Source organism: Notothenia coriiceps, unplaced genomic scaffold (assembly GCF_000735185.1).
Source record: "Notothenia coriiceps isolate Sejong01 unplaced genomic scaffold, NC01 NC01_scaffold00037250, whole genome shotgun sequence".
Classification (NCBI taxonomy): domain Eukaryota; kingdom Metazoa; phylum Chordata; class Actinopteri; order Perciformes; family Nototheniidae; genus Notothenia; species Notothenia coriiceps.
In genome coordinates this window covers 1,839,258-1,858,380 of record NW_011369951.1, presented here as the reverse complement: position 1 = coordinate 1,858,380, position 19,123 = coordinate 1,839,258, and the positions used below count along the sequence as shown (strand labels likewise).

The 19,123-nt window shown below is 42.0% G+C and overlaps 3 protein-coding genes across 7 annotated transcripts in view; 2 read left to right on the top strand and 1 right to left on the bottom strand.

Moving 5' to 3' along the window:
• Nucleotides 1–1,822, top strand: part of LOC104966681 (inactive phospholipase C-like protein 2) — a 46,629-nt gene extending 44,807 nt beyond the window's left edge. For both annotated transcript variants that reach the window (XM_010795906.1, XM_010795907.1), the window contains exon 12: nucleotides 660–1,822. In XM_010795906.1, the coding sequence (XP_010794208.1) occupies nucleotides 660–809 (150 nt within the window). In that variant the 3' untranslated portion in view covers nucleotides 810–1,822. The remainder of the gene's footprint in view (nucleotides 1–659) is intronic.
• Nucleotides 1,823–2,826: 1,004 nt separating this feature from the next.
• tbc1d5 (TBC1 domain family, member 5) overlaps nucleotides 2,827–19,123 on the bottom strand; it is a 32,894-nt gene continuing 16,597 nt past the window's right edge. The window contains exons 13-22 of one of the 3 annotated variants that reach the window (XM_010795863.1): nucleotides 18,372–18,544; nucleotides 12,966–13,108; nucleotides 12,278–12,384; nucleotides 9,496–9,581; nucleotides 8,089–8,393; nucleotides 7,797–7,859; nucleotides 6,053–6,261; nucleotides 5,712–5,811; nucleotides 5,107–5,186; nucleotides 2,827–4,997 (exon numbers count right to left, since the gene is read on the bottom strand). In XM_010795863.1, the coding sequence (XP_010794165.1) occupies nucleotides 4,650–4,997; nucleotides 5,107–5,186; nucleotides 5,712–5,811; nucleotides 6,053–6,261; nucleotides 7,797–7,859; nucleotides 8,089–8,393; nucleotides 9,496–9,581; nucleotides 12,278–12,384; nucleotides 12,966–13,108; nucleotides 18,372–18,544 (1,614 nt within the window). In that variant the 3' untranslated portion in view covers nucleotides 2,827–4,649. The remainder of the gene's footprint in view (nucleotides 4,998–5,106; nucleotides 5,187–5,711; nucleotides 5,812–6,052; nucleotides 6,262–7,796; nucleotides 7,860–8,088; nucleotides 8,394–9,495; nucleotides 9,582–12,277; nucleotides 12,385–12,965; nucleotides 13,109–18,371; nucleotides 18,545–19,123) is intronic. The other 2 variants (XM_010795865.1, XM_010795864.1) reach the window with 2 other exon arrangements.
• On the top strand, nucleotides 14,469–17,415 carry LOC104966652 (vacuolar protein sorting-associated protein 13D-like). 2 transcript variants are annotated; one of them, XM_010795862.1, is made up of 3 exons: nucleotides 14,469–15,866; nucleotides 16,426–16,615; nucleotides 16,838–17,415. In XM_010795862.1, the coding sequence occupies exons 1-3, from the start codon at nucleotides 15,705–15,707 to the stop codon at nucleotides 17,059–17,061; spliced, it is 576 nt and encodes a 191-aa protein (XP_010794164.1). In that variant the 5' UTR covers nucleotides 14,469–15,704; the 3' UTR covers nucleotides 17,062–17,415. The 2 variants fall into 2 exon arrangements, with proteins under 2 accessions (XP_010794164.1, XP_010794163.1); XM_010795861.1 differs by having other exon boundaries at nucleotides 16,835–17,415.

Sequence of the window (19,123 nt, the reverse complement as noted above, 5' to 3'; positions counted from 1 at the left end):
TTCTCCACGAATTACACAAGTCACCCAAAGCAGCGTTAAAAAAGCGGGAGGCGCCGAAAAGCGACTAATTTGCATCACTGTATGATGTGTAAAGACTGATATTGTTCTAATCGGCTGAAACCGTTAGGTCATGATATGAAACGGTTAACAAAGAAAAAGGGAAACTTAAGCTGCTGCTACACTTTATTTTATTCATCTAAAATTAAGCACTTTTAAGATACAGATATTTTCAAAAGCTATTTTATTTATTTTCTCTTTTATTTTTAAATGCAGCCCTAAAGGAACATTACACATCTGTATAGTTCAATGTTAATTGACAATAAATATTGTTGTTTTTGAATTGTGCTTTATTTGATTGATTGGCAGTCAGTTGTTGATGACATGCAGACGTTGATAAAGCTACAGGTCACTTCAATATATATCACATTAATTCATAAAGCAACTTAGACATTTTGATGTTCCGGACCTTTGCATGGGGAAATTTTCTCTAACTGGACCTTGTTGAATTTGAGTTGAATACCCCTGGTAGATCATTAAAACTTGTTTTGTCCTGTAGCTAGTTGGCATCCCTGCCTCCATTCCTACTCTTCATTACCCATCTCTCCTTACTACCCTCCACTCATTATTCTCTCACCATTTCCTCATGTCTTCTTTCTCAGGGTCAGGCTGACTTGCTGAAACACGCCAAAGCTGAAGTCCAGGAGAACATGAAGCAGGTCCACGATGCTGCGTTGACGGGAAACCTCACCAAGGAGAGCATCGGAGTGAAAAGAGTCCGCTCCCAAACTCGACGAGGCCAGGATGAGTAACCCACCACCAGAGCTGGAGGACCCTCGGCATAGCGAGCAAATAAAAGAGGACGTGACCAATTTGCCATTGTAGCTGCTGTGACAAACCCTTTGCGTGTTGTTAAAAGTTTTTCCAAGGTCTAAGTGTCAGACGTTCACAAATGCCATGTGAGAGCAATAGCAAGTACTGTTTTTGAAAAGAGAAGAACAGATGAATGTAAAGAAGTCTTCAAAATGCAGACGCTGTCCACCCACCTGTCGCAGAAAAACAATCCGTGGCATTTCTGAAGAGACGGGAGAGAAGTGACACTGGGGAGATGAATGTAGTTAGATTTGAAGCCAAGGTTAAGTTGTTTGTTCTGCATAAACCTGTAAATACACACATGTCTATCAATGTTTTAAATGTGCAATGTGTCTTGAAGAGAGAGGAAGACAAATGTCATTGTGCTTCAACAAAGCTAGCAATTCATAGCAAGGATTCAAATCAAGATGAGGTAAGGTTGAACTGAAACACTGATTATAAAAGTGGGAGTAAGCAGGAGTCTGTGGATGTTTTAGATATGTTCACGTTAAATCTCAAGGACCAGCGCAGCCCCTTTATTACATCCTCCATCTAATTTCCATTAAACATGTGTGGGTCCTCGTCCAATCACCTTGAGGTCCTTTTTGTTGCCATGAAATCCTCCCTTTAACTCTCAAAATATTGTTGTCTCGCATTCAGTATTTTATATTTTTGTATTTTCCTTGTGCTAAACAAACCACTGTTACCTACCATAATGATCAACAGACGTGTAGGTGTCTGCCTCTAGGGAGCAAATGCTGTTATGTTCAAAGTGCTTATGTTGTGTGCAAAACACTGTACAGTATTTTACTATGTAATTTCAATCCTTTTGCTGTAAAGAATATTTTACATAAGTTATTGTTCCTGAATGAGAACATTCCAGTTATGGGTGCATTAGATGAGGCTGGCAGAAGGTTTCAGTTCATGGTTGCCTTCCTTCACAGAAGATGGAAATAAACTAGTTTTTAAATGACTGATGCTCATGTGTCTGTCACTGTTTTTCCTTTGATGTGCCTTCACTCATAGTAGGCAGAGATGACAGCTGGAAACAGTATATGTGAAACTGACATGTGCAGTTGCTAAAAGCCTAACCAGCTTCCATGTGTAGCTTCAATGCTCACTGGGGTAGAGGATGATTAGTCGCATAAATGATGTAATAATTCATTCAACTTTTCGAACAATCTGAGCATAACATTCATTTTGTAGCTGTTCTGGAGCATTCAATCATATCACATGATATTAATCAATATTGGAGCTGTCATGAAAGTGTAGACATTTAACTTATTATATTTTGGTCCACTTTTTGTCCACTCCAGACAGATATATCTAGATAAGTTTTGGAGGGATTGTAATGACATTTTGTCTGTTCCCCAGAGGAGGAATCATACATTTACTCTAGCAACTCCACATGGTTTACATTCATGGTTTCGAGGGAAAGTCTCCAAAATATAGGACTAATTTCAATAACATTTACAACAACCATTGACTTTTTCCTCAAGCGCCATTGCCATGTGTGCTGAAGAGCAACATTAGCATTAGAAAAGGCATTATTTTTGACCATGTTGGCATAAAAATAGCAACCTGTTATTCCGTGAAAACAAGGTTAACATCATGGGCTGATGAAGACTATGTGATATGATGAAAACCTTAGAGTAGAAACGTATTGGAGTGTGTTCAAAGTTAGTTTGATCAAATCCTGTTTTTAAGGTTAAGAGAGAAGTCTGCACCATCCACTTTTAAGCATTCCCAAACAGGCACGGTAACATCAGTGTGTAGCAAGAGCGATGTCGTTTTATTGGTTTTGAGTTAATTATGCTGAATGGGCAGCTAGAGGGACAATCTTTGTGTGCGCTGCGTTACACATTACCACAGGACACCAAAACAACTCAGTTGTAATGTGAACAAAATGAAAACCATCGATAAAAAGATTAAAATGTCCACGTTGGAATCAAGAAAAAAGAAAAAAGGAAAATAAGACATACTCCATACTTTAATGGTTTTCATCCAGGAACCTAAACTAAGGGTTAAAAATCTTTCTTAAAAAAAAACAAAAAAAGAAGCCAACAAAAACAGTAAGATCACAGTCAGGTTTTGTTTGGTTGAGAGAAGAAGAACGGTCAGAGGCACTGGTTCAGGGGGGGAAGCTGATAACTGGCAGGAGGATGTCATCCTTCTTTCATTTCAAAGAAGAGAGCTCCCTCTGAAAGAGCAGAGACGAACAGACATAACAAGCAGAGGTATGGCCAGATGTCCACATTCAGGAGAAGCAGAGCAATTCTTACAGTAAGAGAGAGACCGCCCTGTATACAAATTGCAGTTTGATCCAAGTCTTTAGAGTAATCATGTAGTGACAGGGTAAGCAGTTCAATGGCGCCCTCTCTGTGTAGAGCAGGGGGCTACAGTTAAATATCAGAAGTGAGGGGACATGATGAGGAGACAGGCATTCGGTAATTGAGATGGCATACAGCATGAGCTCAGACAGGAAGTGGCAGAAAGAGACAGAGAATAACGTAATGGTGACTGGAAGCGTCACAGTCCACATGTGCAATTCTTCAGCCCATAGCAGCTCCACCCTCTGATCCCAAGTCAGTTTGTCTTTGGTTCACAGGTCGTTGGGGTTGACGATGGTGAAGTCAGAGTCCTTGCTGTGGGTGGAGCCCTCGTCTGGGCTGGAAGAGCCCGAGGTGCCGGCCGTCAGCGGGTCCTGGAGGACCCCCGCGGCCCCCTCCGGCTCCAGGCGCACCAGGCCGCGCCCCCGCCTGATTGGAGGGGTGCGTTCGGCTGCAGCCCCCCCTCGTCCTCCTCCTCCCTCGCCGGCTGCCAGGTCTCCGTCCTGACACACCAGGATGTAGTCGTCCCAGTTCTTACCCTCGGAGCCCAGGGAAGACCCCGCCTGCACACGAGAGATGGCAAGGTCTGTGTCTTTGTTCTGTTTTGGCAAAAATGTAGTCCTCCTATTGTAATGATTTACTAGGTCTAAAGAAAATCATATTTGATAACTTTGTTGAAAATCATGATATTACTTGCAATAAATAAACACATTTAGTTCCTCTTATATCTCTGCACTCATCTTGTTACACTTTCCTCCTTTAACCATACAGAGTGATATGCTAGTAATGGTCTAATCAACTTTAGATTCTGACCAATCAGATGATGAATAAAGACGAGGGCTATGTCTGATTGGCCAGAGTTAACAGCATGGCGCTTATCATACAAAAACAGTGACTACAGACAGAATGTAATATAATATGTTGTTACTATATTCAAAGTGCAATAGTGTGGGCTTTGGCAATGTAATGCAATTGCAATGACGTTAATACAAGGTATATTGTGCAGTGCTATTACAGTATGTACCCTGTTTAATCTAGTGCACTAAGAGGAAGTAGAAGATGTGTACACAAACCCAGGCTGTATAACCATAATCTGCTGCTTGTTTGGCCCTAAAGCTAAATGAATTCAAATGCGACAAACCTCAGACTCCAGGGAACATGTGACTTAGTATTTTCATTATACAGTTGCTGTAAAAACCAGCACATTGCTGGGTTTGATTTATTCCAAATGGGAGAGCTTAAGCAGAAAAAAAATTCTGGTACAAACATTGGATCATTTTTGCACAGAGGGTAGAATTTCTTGGCATCAAATGATCAGATTTAAAGTCACTGAACACTGGGTCAGAAGGTTGAACGGTTCAAACAATGACTGAAAACTAATCCTGTCTGAACCGAGCGTGGTAGTTTATATTGATACAAGTGCCGACAGTGCATAGCTCTTATTCCAGTAGTGTAAAAGAGGACTGATGGTCATTTAACCTGTTGCTCAGGGGGGGTGATGGCCTGCTCCTGCTCCTGCTCCTGCTCCTGCTGCTGCTGCTGCTCCTGCTGCTGCTGCTGCTGCTGCTGCTGCTGCTGCTGCTCCTCCTCCTCCTCCTCCTTCTCCTCCGTGCTCACGCTCCCGTCCAGGTCAGAGTCCCGGCGCTGCCCGCTGTTTGCTTGTTCTTCCTCTCTGAGTTGATTGCTGGCGTTCAGAGCCGTCTCAGCGGCGGCCGCGGTGGAGGTGTAGTGATCGTCAGCGATGGCGATCTCCTCGTTCTCCTCGGCCTCCAGCAGGCTCTGGTTGAAGCGCAGCGACCCCTTCAGGATGTCTTTGATCTGATGGGATGCGAGCAACGTGCCAATGTTACAGAAACCAATGAACATGTAGACTAGAGTATGTATTCCAAAACATATCACAGGCATTACTGTGGGTTTGCTCACTGACCTGTTTGAGTCCAGCCAGTGAAACTAGAACCTCGTCCTCCTTCTCCAGATGCTCTTGGAGAATCACTTCCTGGATTTTACCTGTGGAGTAGTAATAAGCACCACTAAGCTATATAACCAGCTACAAAATACAAACAATAAATTGGAAAACATTTATTTCAAAACCTTCCCTAAAAAATAATTTAGTGCACTATATCCTAAATTAAACGTTACATAGATGTTGCCGATTGGATTGCTGCATTTCAAGGGGGGAAAAAAAAGAGTTCATACCATAGGTACTAATATCTAAATGTAATCAGACGAATACATTGCAAAAGTATCCATGATAAAGACACATTTTTTTTTTAAATGTAGTCAAATAACAAAACATAAAAGGAATATTTTTGTTTAAGTTGATGAACTGCTGTCAGCATGAAAATGTTCATCAACTTAAATACATCCAAATTAAATGTTGGATTTACTTGTTTAGGACACTAACACGTGATGTATTTCAAACTATAAAATAACTAACAGCGTTTAAGACAGTGTGTTGAACCGACTATGTTTTAGACCCTATAAATAAACATGGAGATTCGTCTGTTGCTGGTGTCGAGTTTCTGTACTCACAGATGTGAGAGTTCATCATCTTGGCGCAGTATTTGCTCATTGCCTCCAGGTCATTGATCTGGCCCTGCAGGAACGACACCTGAGCTTCCAGGTCCTCCTCCTGTTACACACACACACACACACACACACACACACACACACACACACACACACACACACACACACACACACACACACACACACACACACACACACACACACACACACACAGAGGAGGGATTAGGGTTGTATCTGTAGAGAGACGAACAATAATATGACGGAGACAGAGACATGGAGACAGTCTGTCAGAGAAAAACAAAGACGTTAACGATAAGAGAAAGACAGCAGGAAGAACATCTCACCGACTCTTTCTTGCCCATGCTCTTGCTGTGGGAGCGAGAACGAGTGATGTTGAAGAAAGAGTCTTTCTTTGTGTCGGAGAGGGGAGGAGATGAAGTGCTTACATCACTCCCGACGGAGTGGGGGGGAGGCGGGGAGGCGGTGAACTGAGCGCGCCCAGCAGAGAGGCTCTCTATGCTGGGAGAGGAGCTGACCGTCCTGGAGCTCTGGCCTGCAGGGGGGACACAACGAGGGAGGACAGGAGATTAGTATTAACACAAAAACAAATGCGCATCATTTTCAATCACAAATACAAAGATATGATCTCAGAACCTAAATGTTTTAACAGTGTTCTACAGCTTGAACAATGGCTGTTCATTCTTGACTTCGGCCATATGTGTCATAAAATAATTTAGCATTATGACCATTTGTGAAAAAGTGGGACAAAAGTATTTGGAACTTGCATTAAGATTTGTTGTCACATAATGCTGCTGTTTAGGACAATCAGTGCTTTTAATGTTTACATTTCTAAATAAATAATTTAGATATTTTATATTATACAAGCCATTCCATTTCATTAAGGAGTGTAGGGTACGACCAGGATATGCATCCTCCAGCGTGCAACAATTGGAATGATTATAAAACCTAAAATCCAAAAGTTATATGATAAAAAAAATCAAAAACAAATAGATGAATTACATGTGTTTTTTGTATTATGTATAAATAACTGAAAATGTAAATGCTAAATTAATCCAACTTTTTTTAACTTAATTTCCAATGTTTATCAATTGATAATTAAATTATCAGTTTTTAAACATGTATTATTTGAGTATAATCTAAAGTTATTTAAAGGCTCAATGGTTGAAGAGGAAACCACGTGTCATTTAATTTTTCTTTATAAAAAGGCAAAGAAAACACTTGCAAACACATGCCACACTATAACAACAACATTCACAAAAACTGTGTAACACACACAGACTCCAGCATATTGTATGGTCAAAGCAATGCTGGGAGCAGATGCCATAATTCCTCCAGGATGTTTATGTTATCATTTCCATTTCCACTAATCTGGATAGCTGTGATCTCCCTCTGCTGGTCAAAGTGTACCATGACATGTTCTAAAGTCCACTTGCGTCCACACAGCAGCTCTGAAAGCTTGGGGATTTTTTGCGAGCAACGCGAGCAACAACCAATCACATGAATCTCCCGCCCCCGACATACAAAGCAATAGCAATGTTAAAACTAAGTAAACTGGATATAAAATCCCCAAACAGGCGAAAACCTACCAGTTTCACCCACTGTCTCTGCCACCTCCCTCCATGCCTGGTTCCTCCGGTTTGTATCCCGGTAAATAGTCTGGTCGTAAAGAACCGGGTGATTTGCTACCGTAATTTCTCGTTTGGAATATGAGGAAATGAACTGCGGTATGTCTCTCCCAGCTTACACGCGGTTTGATTGGCTAGCGCTTGTACTATCAGATTTGCATAAACGGGATTTGATTGGCTGACGCTTCCAGCTCAGCTTCAAAAGTTGAACATTGCTCAACTTTTGAATCCTGAAAATCCTGGAAATCTTCGCTTTGCTTCCCCACAATGCAGTTCGGCGAAAAGCGAGGCAAAGTGACGTCACCCCATTCAAAGTGAATGGGCAGAGAAGCGTTGGAAGATTTTTTTTAAGCTGCTGTGTGGACGGGCCGTCACTGTCCTGACTAGCTGCTAATACAGCAGCAGGAAAGGTGAATGAAAACTTTGTGTGCAGACATGTTACCTTGTGTGTCAGTGTGAGTCTGGGCTGGAAAAGCAACCTGAGACACTTCCCCTGAAACTACATCTAAAAGACAGGAGAGTCAAAGCTGATGCTGATGCTGACACACACACACACACACACACACACACACACACACACACACACACACACACACACACACACACACACACACACACACACACACACACACACACACACACACACACACACACACACACACACACACACACACACACATACACGTACATGCAGTTACATTGTAACCGCAAAAGGCAAATGTCACGCTGCTCACCTTTGCTGAGGTGCACCGGCATGCTCTCGGACTTGAGCAGACGGTAGTGCTGGTTCTGGACGCGGCTCGGGGTCTGCGGGGGGGCGTGGCCTGAAGGGGGGTCGGCCAGCGGGTGAGGCAGGGCGGGCGCTGACCCCAAGGCGGGGGAGGTTGACATGGAGGAGGAGGAGGAGTGAACCTCAGTGTTGATAGGCGAGATGCCGCTGGAGCTGCTGGATATGGCCGGAGCGATGAGCTTCCTGCCGAAGCTCAGCAGGCTGCTGGACACCTTGTTGATGTTCAGGGGCGCAGGTTTGGAGCCAGAGCTGGGAGAAGAAGATATATAATACAAAATAAATTTAAATTAAAATAAACATAGATTGATTGATTGATGTATGTTAAGGTTAATAAGGAAAACAATAGCCTAGAGAAGGGGAAATTAGCAGTGGGTTTCCATGTTTCAGACTTTTATTAGATGGTTGATACTTCTTACTGCCACACTTTTAATATTCAGATTTATTCCATACAGGATTTGTTGTGATTTTGTGTTCATAAATAAAGCCTCACTTTCCGAGACTTGAAACTTGTGTGATTAGTTTCTCTCACAGTGAACGATGTAACTCCTTTATGCTTTTCGGTGAAGTTGTATAGTTACAAAATGGCGAGCAGAGGCCATTAATGAGGCTTTAATTAATGGCCTCGTCTTCTTGTCAGATTTATATGTCTATTCATTATGCAAAAAAAACAAAAAGAAAGCTGCATGAGAACTCTTATAGAGAAAGTGGGTGTTTCTCAATGTTGAGGACGCTTCCTTGGTAGGACATGTCCCTCCGAGTCAGGTCCTTCAGAAGCGAGGCAAGAATCCTACCAAGCCTCGGAAAACGAAGAATTGTGGAACAGGCTAACAGGTGTGCATCATATGCGAGGCCCCGCCTTAAATGGAGCGCGATTTCCGCCAAAGATTTGGAAATTGGTCCGTGCGCAAAGCATTGTGGGGATTTTAAGACCGCGGAGCATACACATGTGCAGCCTTGAAATTTCCCGCCACGAAGGACGCTGGCCTCGGTAGAATTCCAAGCATCCTGGACATTGGAACAGTCCTTCGGCGGGACTCGATCACGTAGCATCCTTGAAATAGTGGCTCTGGAGGAGCATTCCTCAACATCGAGAAACACCCAGTATTAGAAGTGTGCCATTTTGGCAAAAAGATATACCCGTTTGTAACACATTGATGGATGGTTAAAGCTACGGTTATGGCTCTTTACACCGTTAAGAAAAGTAATCAATATTGTAATTGGCTGTAAAAACAGTCTACAAGGGGATGAGGGTTTCAAATATTTGTTTCAGATAAATGGGACAATTTAAAAAGGGTAAACTGACTTTCAATCTTGGGAGCGATAAACATTTGTGTGTGCATGTTGATTATACCGTGTCTTGTTCATCAGGTCAGCTCCCCTTGTTTTATAGTAATCCAGGTTCTGCTGGAACTGGTAATTAACCGGTCGTGGATAGTTCTGTAAAAGTAGGGAAATACAAACATTTTTAAAATAAAAAGTCATTAAAAATATCCGTGGTGTGCGTGATAAGCAGAGTAAACCTGTCAGCCTAAAACATGTGCATTTCTGACACAGTATATACACGCATGACTACGTAAACAAGCAGATACATGTGCGTTTCTTAGTCACTGCAGATGAGCAACGAGCCCATTTCCATCTCAACCCCTAACCTGCCTGTCATTATGGATGATGCCCCCCCCCCCCCCCCAGATGTCACTGTGATGGGACATGCTGTGACATGGTCGTTCACCTGGGGGAAACGCTGTCACGTCGGATCAGCTACTTCCTGGATTATCATCCCGGGACAGTTGTTGTGTTTGAGTGTATGGGTCATTGAACTTGCAGGAAGAACAGAAAATGGTTTGTGGTTTTCGCTAAGGTCAAAAGAGAACTCATGTCTGGGCTCTCATTCATTCACATCAACAGATAGTTTTTATATAAAAGGTAGAAGGAAGAATGTAAGCGTCTGATATGGTGTGTGTGACTAGAGCAACATTGAAACAAGTGTATGACAGGAAATGCTGACGACTGTAAGATATGGTAATAAAAAAAAGAGGAATCAGGATTTATTACATCCGGTACAGAAATTCTTAAGGTGTCGACACAGAGTCACGCTTTCCATCTGTTGCAGTCACAACGGTCTAACAAATGATAATTATATCATTGCAATAGGGAGAAGTTACATTAATTAGGCAACAGAAGGTCTTCAAGTTCAGATTGGCAATGTAACCCTCCAACACTCGGTTCTCGTTTTATTTCTAGAGATATCTTTGGGGCCAGAAAGTGTTGACACAGTGTTGGGGGGGACATCCGGCAGCTCGTGGTCTTTTTCTTTGCTTGAAATGTTACCTTATTCACGGCCATTACATGACTAATGTTTTATCCTTTTAAAATCACTTAAAGGTGGGGTAGGTCATTTTGGAGAAACCAGCTCGAGTGCGCTAGAATCTGAAAATACACAGCCGGAAGAAATCTGCTACTTCCTTACAGAGCCCCTCCTCCAACACACACGAACGCGCACATGACCAATGAGGGCACGAGATAAGTTTGTGCACAGATGGAAGGCTGACAGGCAGGTAGGCCATCCAGTTATTTTAGCCGGGCCGGCTAAAATGATTGGTCGTGCTTTTTACACTACGGCTTCCACAGATGACATTTTTTTATGGATTTTTTGTCAAAGCACTTCAGATATTCATTGCTATCAGGATGTTAATAGCATTCCATGGAATATAACAAAAAGTGTATCTCGAGCCAGTTTCTCAAACGTACCTACCCCACCTTTAAGACCAAGTTCCTTAAAGTGCACCTACAGTATCATGCTATTTTTAGGCAATAGCATAGGTCTCAGATATATAAAAAACATGTCTATGAAGTGTTTTGCTCAAAATACCAAACAGATCACCCATTCTAGCCATGCCTCATATCCCTCTATTTCACTTCCTGTTTCAAAAGTGCTGATTTGGGGTATAAAGCTTAAACAAAAATAAAATTGATAAAAAAAATAAAAGGAGGGGGCTGAGCTCATGCGGGAGATTCTACCGGCAGATACTGCCGTGATGAAACGCCATATCATGGATTATCAAGGATTATTTCTGAAACAGTATGGAGTTCAAAGGCTTTCTTTCTGGCCGGTTTATGACCTCAAGGTGAGTTTCCCTTTTTTATTTCCTGCTTCTTCACACACATGCCTCTGGTGCAGTACAGGTTAGCTCTGAGTGTTAGCGGATGCGAATGTAAACACCGACCATATTAAGTCCGAAACAGTCGGGCATTGTTTCTGATAGCAACGTTTCTGATTGGGCCGTGGGTGTAAAGCCATGGGTGTAAAGCCAGTCTACATTTCCGATATGACGTCATATCGGACGCAAATCTGGATCAGCGCCGTTGTAGCCCCGTTGTTAGAGATTTGGGAATGGAGGAAAAGAGAGAGGGTTTTATTTTCTGACGCTGCGTGAGTTCCCTGACACACCGGGGACACATCTTTATGTATAAAAAGACATTAAAAAGGGCATTTTGCATGATAGGTCACCTTTAAAGATAAGTGTTTATGTATTAAACAGGTGGGGAAAATGACAGGTAAGAAAAACTATATTTTACAGGTAAATGTGTCTACATTTTGAACAAGATTTAAAAATCTTTATTCAAGTGTTAAACACAGTATAAAGGAAGAGTATCTAACTTCCTGTCTCATTAACTGGTTCATTGCCTGCACCTGTGCTTTAAGTATTTACAACAAGTGCTTCATCACTAATCTGTAACCACTGAAGTGTGACGCAGTGTTAAAAAAGCAGCTAATTTTAACTTCCCTTGTTACACCCGAACACTTTTTCACAGTACACTGAGACTTTTTTGGTTTACACTCCATGGTGTTTGAGGTTTTGTGTGTGTGTTTAGTGTTTCACTTCTGCAAATCTTCCCCCACCTCTGCAGAAACAACAAATCCTTTTAGAGAAGTATCTCAGCTGCTTTGAGAACTCAATACTTCTCACTTTTTAACTTGACAGGCATGATTAACTTGTGACAGGCTTAATCAGAGATCTTAATATAACACAACAAAACTATACGAATGGCACTTAACCACATATCTGTTTGTCTTAGATAGAAAATAAAGACATACAGCAAGAAAAGTGCAATTACTTATGCTAGTTGCTTACCTTTGGATCTCGGAGGAAAAGAGCCTTCTGCAGCAGGGAGTTGATGTCTCCTAAAGGAGGGTAGTGCATCAGCAGGCCCAGGCAGGTCTGGAAGTTACTAGCAATGACTGAAACACACAATAAACAATACACACATTATAAAGACGTTCTTTGACCGAGAGCTAACCTATTAATGTTTAAAGATCAGTTTTTTTGCAACCCTTCTTATGTCATATGTTGGTTAATGAGAAAATGCTGCCCATCTGAGTATATTCAACCACAATATGAGGATTAACTTTGCAGAAGTGCGCCATATTTCTCAGAGCAAACTAGGCTTTTTCTGCGAAAGGGGTCTTAAAGAGACAGGCGCTAAACAAAGGACAAATACTGGTATATTCAGACCGATAGTAATATTAAAATAATGTTTTTGACACATTATAGCATGTCAATGTTATAGAAAAAAAAAAATACGATTATGAAAATGAGAGCAATAAACCTCCTTAAAGCAGAGACGATGTTTTCTGACATTAGGCCTTATCTTCCATAAAGTATGGCAGCAAAGATCTACAAGTATTCTATTCAAAGCAATATCTGATTAAAGGAGGTGGAATAAATCAAATTCTTCCAGTTAAGTGTTACTTGTGAAATCACATGCCGCAAAGACAACACATGGCGTTCTTGGATTATTTCAGTAATAAACGCAGCGTACGAGCGTCTCGGATGTAGAGCAGCATGGCCACAAAGATGTAGTCCACCAGGTCCAGGGTGATGCTGTCCGCAAACAGAGCGTCCCACATCACCAACAGGTCCTGCAGCGGGAACTCCCGCCCGAAAAGCAGACGTACCCACCGGCTGCAGGAGAGACAGACAGAGAGAGAGACAGAGAGAGACAGACAGAGACAGACAGACAGAGAGACAGAGAGAGACAGACAGAGAGAGAGAGAGAGACAGAGACAGGGTAATGTATTTGTGTCCATCTGAGGGTCAAAGTATCAAACGATCTGAACTCTAGATACTGACATGCCGTAGATCTGCGGGGCGATCTCTAGCCGGTTGACGTGCATGTGCAGTNGGGGCCTCATTTATAAAGCTTTGCGTAGGATTCACGTGGGAAGGTGGCGTACGTAGGACAAAGCAAATAAATATGCACACAAATATTCCGATTTATAAAACACTGCGCACACACGTCCTACGCCGGTTTCCCTTTATAAATCACAATCAGCTCGAAATGCAGCGCAGATTTTGCGGGCTTAACGTAACGCCCATATTTGCCTATAAATAGTCAAAGAAACGCCCCGTATAAATATTCATTCTGACTGACTGCATGAAGAAGATCGCAGGAAATGACGACAGAACATCTAAAAAAGACATCTCACACCGTGTCAGATTTTGGTTTTTTTGGGGAGGTGGAGATAAATNAGTGGTCATCCAATGGTTAAAATCAAGTGTTTGCAATAAGACTTGAGTAGGGTAATATACATAATTTCAAACTACCGACCAGTTTCAATTCCCCATCCCACAAGCTTTCAATTCCACATGGTAAAGCTAGTAATCAAAGACTATAGAGAAGCTTTACAAAGACTGTACTCTTGCTTAACAGGTGCGGGTATCCACGTCGTATTTAGTTCCTGAATACACTATTTTGTTATTGCATGGATGCTTACACATCCGGGATACAGCAACTGAATATATTTAAACGGGGTGCTTTGAACAATAAAAGCATAAACAACAACGTCATCCTGTGGTAAAGACCGTAGAAAAAATACATGAAAACAAGCCGACCAAATCAATTTGCCGGCCCGCTAAAATAACTGGAATGGCCATAACCTAGCCATGTCAGACCCAATCCATCTGTCAAACGATAATCTCGTGAGCCACAAAATACATAATAGGAATCATGAAATGCAAGCGTTCGTGTGTGTTGGAGACGGCTCTGTAAGGAAGTCCTGAAGGCAGATGCAGATTTTCGGTGTGTATTTCCAAACTCTACGCGCCACTCCACGTGGTTTCTCCATTCTTACCTATCCCCAACCAAAGAACAGGCTAACTATCATAAGACTAGATCAACTGATATCGAGAAAACATAATAAAAAATAAACAAAATAACAAAATAAAAGACGACAATTATCAAGAACAAAGGCTGGCAAATGTACACTCCAAGTACCCAGCCCACACCTGCATATCTGTAAGTCTGTTCGGGGACTTGACCGCAACCTTACCAGCTCACGAGTCCCAAGCCATACGTGACTGAGCCACTGCCGGATGCGATGATCCACTGCTAGAAGATACGCATTGTTTTTAACGATACACCGACAGACTAAAAAGAGTGGTGAAAAGTGAATAATAACCTCATATTTAGTTGCAAATCCTTTGCTTGCATAACTGCATCAAGCCTGCGACCCTTTGACATCACCAAACCTTTGCATTCTTCTTTTTGATGCTCTTCCAGGCTTTCACCGAGTCTCTTTCAGTTGTTGTTTGCTTCGGGGGGTTTCTCCCTTCAGTCTCTCGTTAGCAGGTAAAATGCATGCTCAACAGGGTGTAGTCTGGAGATTGACTTGGCCAGACCTTCCACTTCTTTCCCTGATAAACTCCTTGGTGGTTTTGGCAGTGAGTTTTGGTCGTTGTCTTGCTGCATGATGAAGGATCTCCCGATCAGTTTGGTTGCATCTCTCTTTAAATGTGCAGACAAAATGTCTCTGTAGACTGCTGAGTTCATTATGCTGCTGCCATCACGTGTTACATCATCAACGAAGATCAATGAGCCCGTCCAGAAGAAGCCATGCAAGCCCAAGCCATGACATCACCTCCACCATGTTTCACAGATGAGCTTGTGTGTTGGAATCATGAGCAGATCCGTCCAAGCCGTAGGGTCGCTGGTTCAAGTCCCCGAACAGACCTAAATATGGAGTGTGGCCTGGTGCTTGGAGAGGTCCCAGTTCACCTCCTGGGCCCTGCCGTGGTGCCCTTGAGCAAAGCACCGGAAGCATTTTCTCCCATAGGCAGCTCTCTGGTCTTCATGTTGGTTACACCGTTTTAACTCTAAATGAAGTCTGCACAGGCAAAAGCTCAAACTGAGAGTAGACATGCAGTGCTATTTATTGTTTGAATAATCAAAGTAACAGGACACTCCTCAGTCACATGTTCCTATACTTTTGCTCACTTGGAAAATGGGTGGGTTTAAACAAAGGGTGCTATCTTCTCAGTTGTTTATCAGATCTAGATGTAAATACTTGGAATGAAAAGCTGAAATACTGACCATTTGTCTCATATTCGTCTTTTGATGTCAAACCCAATTGTTTTATTGTTTTCAGTGTATAGCACAAATAAAGGAATTAGTCTTGCTGTTCTAATAGTTTTGGACGGGAGTCTATAAATAGGCACACATTCAAATTTGTTTTAGTTTTTTTTCACATCCTGTGATGCACAACCAATCAAGTATTTTAAAATGATTATGTCATTTGGAACAAATAATTTGTTCCTATGCACTGTTTGTGTTCACCTGAAGAGCGAGCTGCAGCGAGTGGAAGAGGAGCAGACACTAGAGGAGCTGCAGAGTCTCCGAGAAATAGTTCATGACTGGTTTCGAAAGCAGGAAGAAATCGCAGAGGTAGGTTTAGATCATTCTTACACTTGTTTATTACTGTATAACAAACATAACAAATTCAAACCCTTTAAGGGTCTTCAGGGGCTTTTTTTTTTTAGTAAGACAAATCCCCTTCTGGCTAGTTTATACTCTTGTTACTCTGTCAGTGAACTTCCCAGAGGACAACTATAGAAGCTCGTGCTCAGAGGGAGGCAGGGTTGGCTCTCTCTGTGTGCTGCTATATTACACACACCTTAACATTCTTGTGAAAAGATTCTGAATCAATAGTTTTGTATAAATAAATACACAGTGTTAGGTTGTAAACAAATGGTTGACTTCATATAACAGGCACACAGTATAGAATAGTATTTTCTCTGATTCTTTTATGAAGATACAATTACATTTTTGAATAAGGAAAATATATCCTAAACTGTATTATTTATAGTTTTTACAAAGAAAATCTAATCGTGGAAGCCAAGTGAGCAATGAGTCTCTGGACACACACAGCAATCAACCAACAGTCTCTCTCAGATGCCCTAAATATGGTGATGTTCTAGTTTCAGCCTGCTGTATTCTCTTCCAGAATGTGCGCGAGCCCAGCAGTGACCCCACACTCTGTGAACCCCCCACATCCATCCCCAAGAGTGGGAGCTCAGGAATGATCCAGTACCTGCAGTCATGGTTCCCAGGCTGGGGAGGCTGGTATGGAGAGCCCCAGGACCCAGAGAGGCCTGAGGACCTCCAGCCCAGTCCGTCCTCCTGGGACATTCTGGGTGAGACTCCCCCTGTCGGATGTCTGACCAGCTGACAGCATGTAGCGCCTTCTTCAGTCTTTCCATAAGATCTAGAGGAAGTTCAACCACAGGGTTGATTTGACTAGCTTTGTATCTCCGGTTCCATTAGGCTTAGACTTGTGTATGAAGAGTCGGTGTTTGTGTTTTTTATCATTAGTGGTTCTGTCCGCTGACCCTGATCATATAATGATTCTCCAGCAGAGACAGAAGACCTGTTCGACCCGTTGGAGGACTCTCACACTCTGAACACGTTCACAAGGAGAGATCACCTGTTTGCACGGCTGGAGTTCTTACTGGAGAAAGGCGGAGTCACGCTCTTCCACCAGGACAGGAGGGGGGGCTCTCTGAACGAAAGTGGGGTCATCCAGTTGGAATTTTCAGGTACACGGGCAGAGTTTAGACACATTTCACTTAAGAGACAATAAAGCCAAAGATTTCTACAGATCAACAATGAAAATCTAGACTTGTATATACGGTGGCAAGAACAATTAAGGGAATACTTTTGAATAACCTGCTTTTATGTATAAATGTGTCCCAAAACATGGTCAGGGGCCTCATTTATAAACGGTGCGTACGCTCAAAAGATGTTTCTAAGCAATCTTTGTGATTTATTTGTGAGAAATTTGTGGAAATAATACCATAAATAAAATGTTACCTCTCATGTATCATATATGAAGAGTTCATTTGCAAACATTGATTGAAGCTAATCTTAAAATGATTAAACAAACGCCTGTTTTAGACTCCTCAGTGCACACAGAAACATAACTTGGAGAAATAAATATATACGGATACATTATTTAAAACCACCTCGAATATGTTGTCTTAATGTTATGACATGTATTCTCATAAATGATGCGGTATGCAGAAGGACAGAATTACGTCTAAACTGACGCCGTTTTGTATTTCTATAGGTTGTAGATACAAGCATGGTTTTATATACTATCACGTTTAATCGTGTTTTATGCCGTTTGCTAAGACTTGATAAGTCGCTCATAAAACACAGGAGGTATGGAAACTAAGAACACCATATATTTGGCAGCTGATATTACACTCATTTGAATGAAAATGAAATAAAACATTAGTTTTATTTCATTTAAGTGGTGGATAGAGTTGCTGCGGGGGGGTTGAGACGCACAGGCTGCAGTGGAGACGCTGCGCACAGCTGATTGACAGCCGGAAAACAAACCACCAAATAAAAAAATAAACATGAATTGACTCCACTTACAGTTTCTCATCATGGGGGGGGGGTCTCATGTCCCCGGCACAAACACACTGACACTTCCTGAGGAAGGTTATGTGTATTTTGTCATTAACTTTTTTCGGACCACTTATTTATTTATTTTGGATCCGACCTCCATGCTGCTACTCTGGTTCAAACTGCATCCACCAAACAATATGATTTATCTCCACCTCCCCAAAAAAACCAAAATCTGACACGGTGTGAGATGTCTTTTTTAGATGTTCTGTCGTCATTTCCTGCGATCTTCTTNAGATGGACACAAATACATTACCCTGTCTCTGTCTCTCTCTCTCTCTCTGTCTGTCTCTCTCTGTCTCTCTGTCTGTCTGTCTCTGTCTGTCTCTCTCTGTCTCTACAGAGAGAGACAGACAGAGACAGACAGACAGAGAGACAGAGAGAGACAGACAGAGAGAGAGAGAGAGACAGAGACAGGGTAATGTATTTGTGTCCATCTGAGGGTCAAAGTATCAAACGATCTGAACTCTAGATACTGACATGCCGTAGATCTGCGGGGCGATCTCTAGCCGGTTGACGTGCATGTGCAGTTCAACATCGTGCTTCTTCACCAGCTGGTCCTGGATGCGGTTCACTTTGGTCACTATGGCAACAGATGGCCCCGCGTCCTGGGGCCGTGCGAACGGGATGCTGGTCAGCATCTCGTCCTTACCCTGCAGCAGGAGACCATTATATGATTAGCTTCGCATTATATAAACAAAAGTTGGCACCTTCTGTGTCCATATGGTCAACTCTTACCGGATAGGTTGAAAAGCAGGAAGAGTGACAAATACAAGGTTTCTATTTAGGAGGACGTACAACTGGCTAAGTTTGAACGCATTTTACATTAAAACAAAATGTGCAAATGCTATAACTTGGATATTGGGAAATTCATTCAAGTTTCCTTTAAATCAAACAACAATTTGATAATATTTATGGCAGGCATTTCACCAAAAGCCACTTTATTGCAATCAGTAATTGTTTTGCTGTCCAGTTTTTTAGATTATTAGTAGGACAGTCTTTATATTATAGGGTATATGCAGGAATCCTGAAGTCAAATGTAATTACTTTCAAGACCTTTTTTAAGACCCTTTCCATACATTTTAAGACCTCATCGTCACTTTGAGTTTTATCCGTTTACATTGGCGACACACTTTACCTCACATTGACTATATACAGTATTGATTGTTCTTCCTCCTTATCTTCCAACCATTTGGACGCAGACTTGCATTTCCCCATGACGATGTTGCTTA

Excerpts from the sequence above, each read along its gene's own strand:
- LOC104966652 (XM_010795861.1), top strand. The coding sequence starts at position 15,705 with ATGATTATGTCATTTGGAACAAATAATTTGTTCCTATGCACTGTTTGT. Across the intron at positions 15,867-16,425 it reads AGCAGGAAGAAATCGCAGAG|AATGTGCGCGAGCCCAGCAG; the intron begins GTAGGTTTAGAT and ends ATTCTCTTCCAG. Across the intron at positions 16,616-16,834 it reads GTCCTCCTGGGACATTCTGG|CAGAGACAGAAGACCTGTTC; the intron begins GTGAGACTCCCC and ends ATGATTCTCCAG.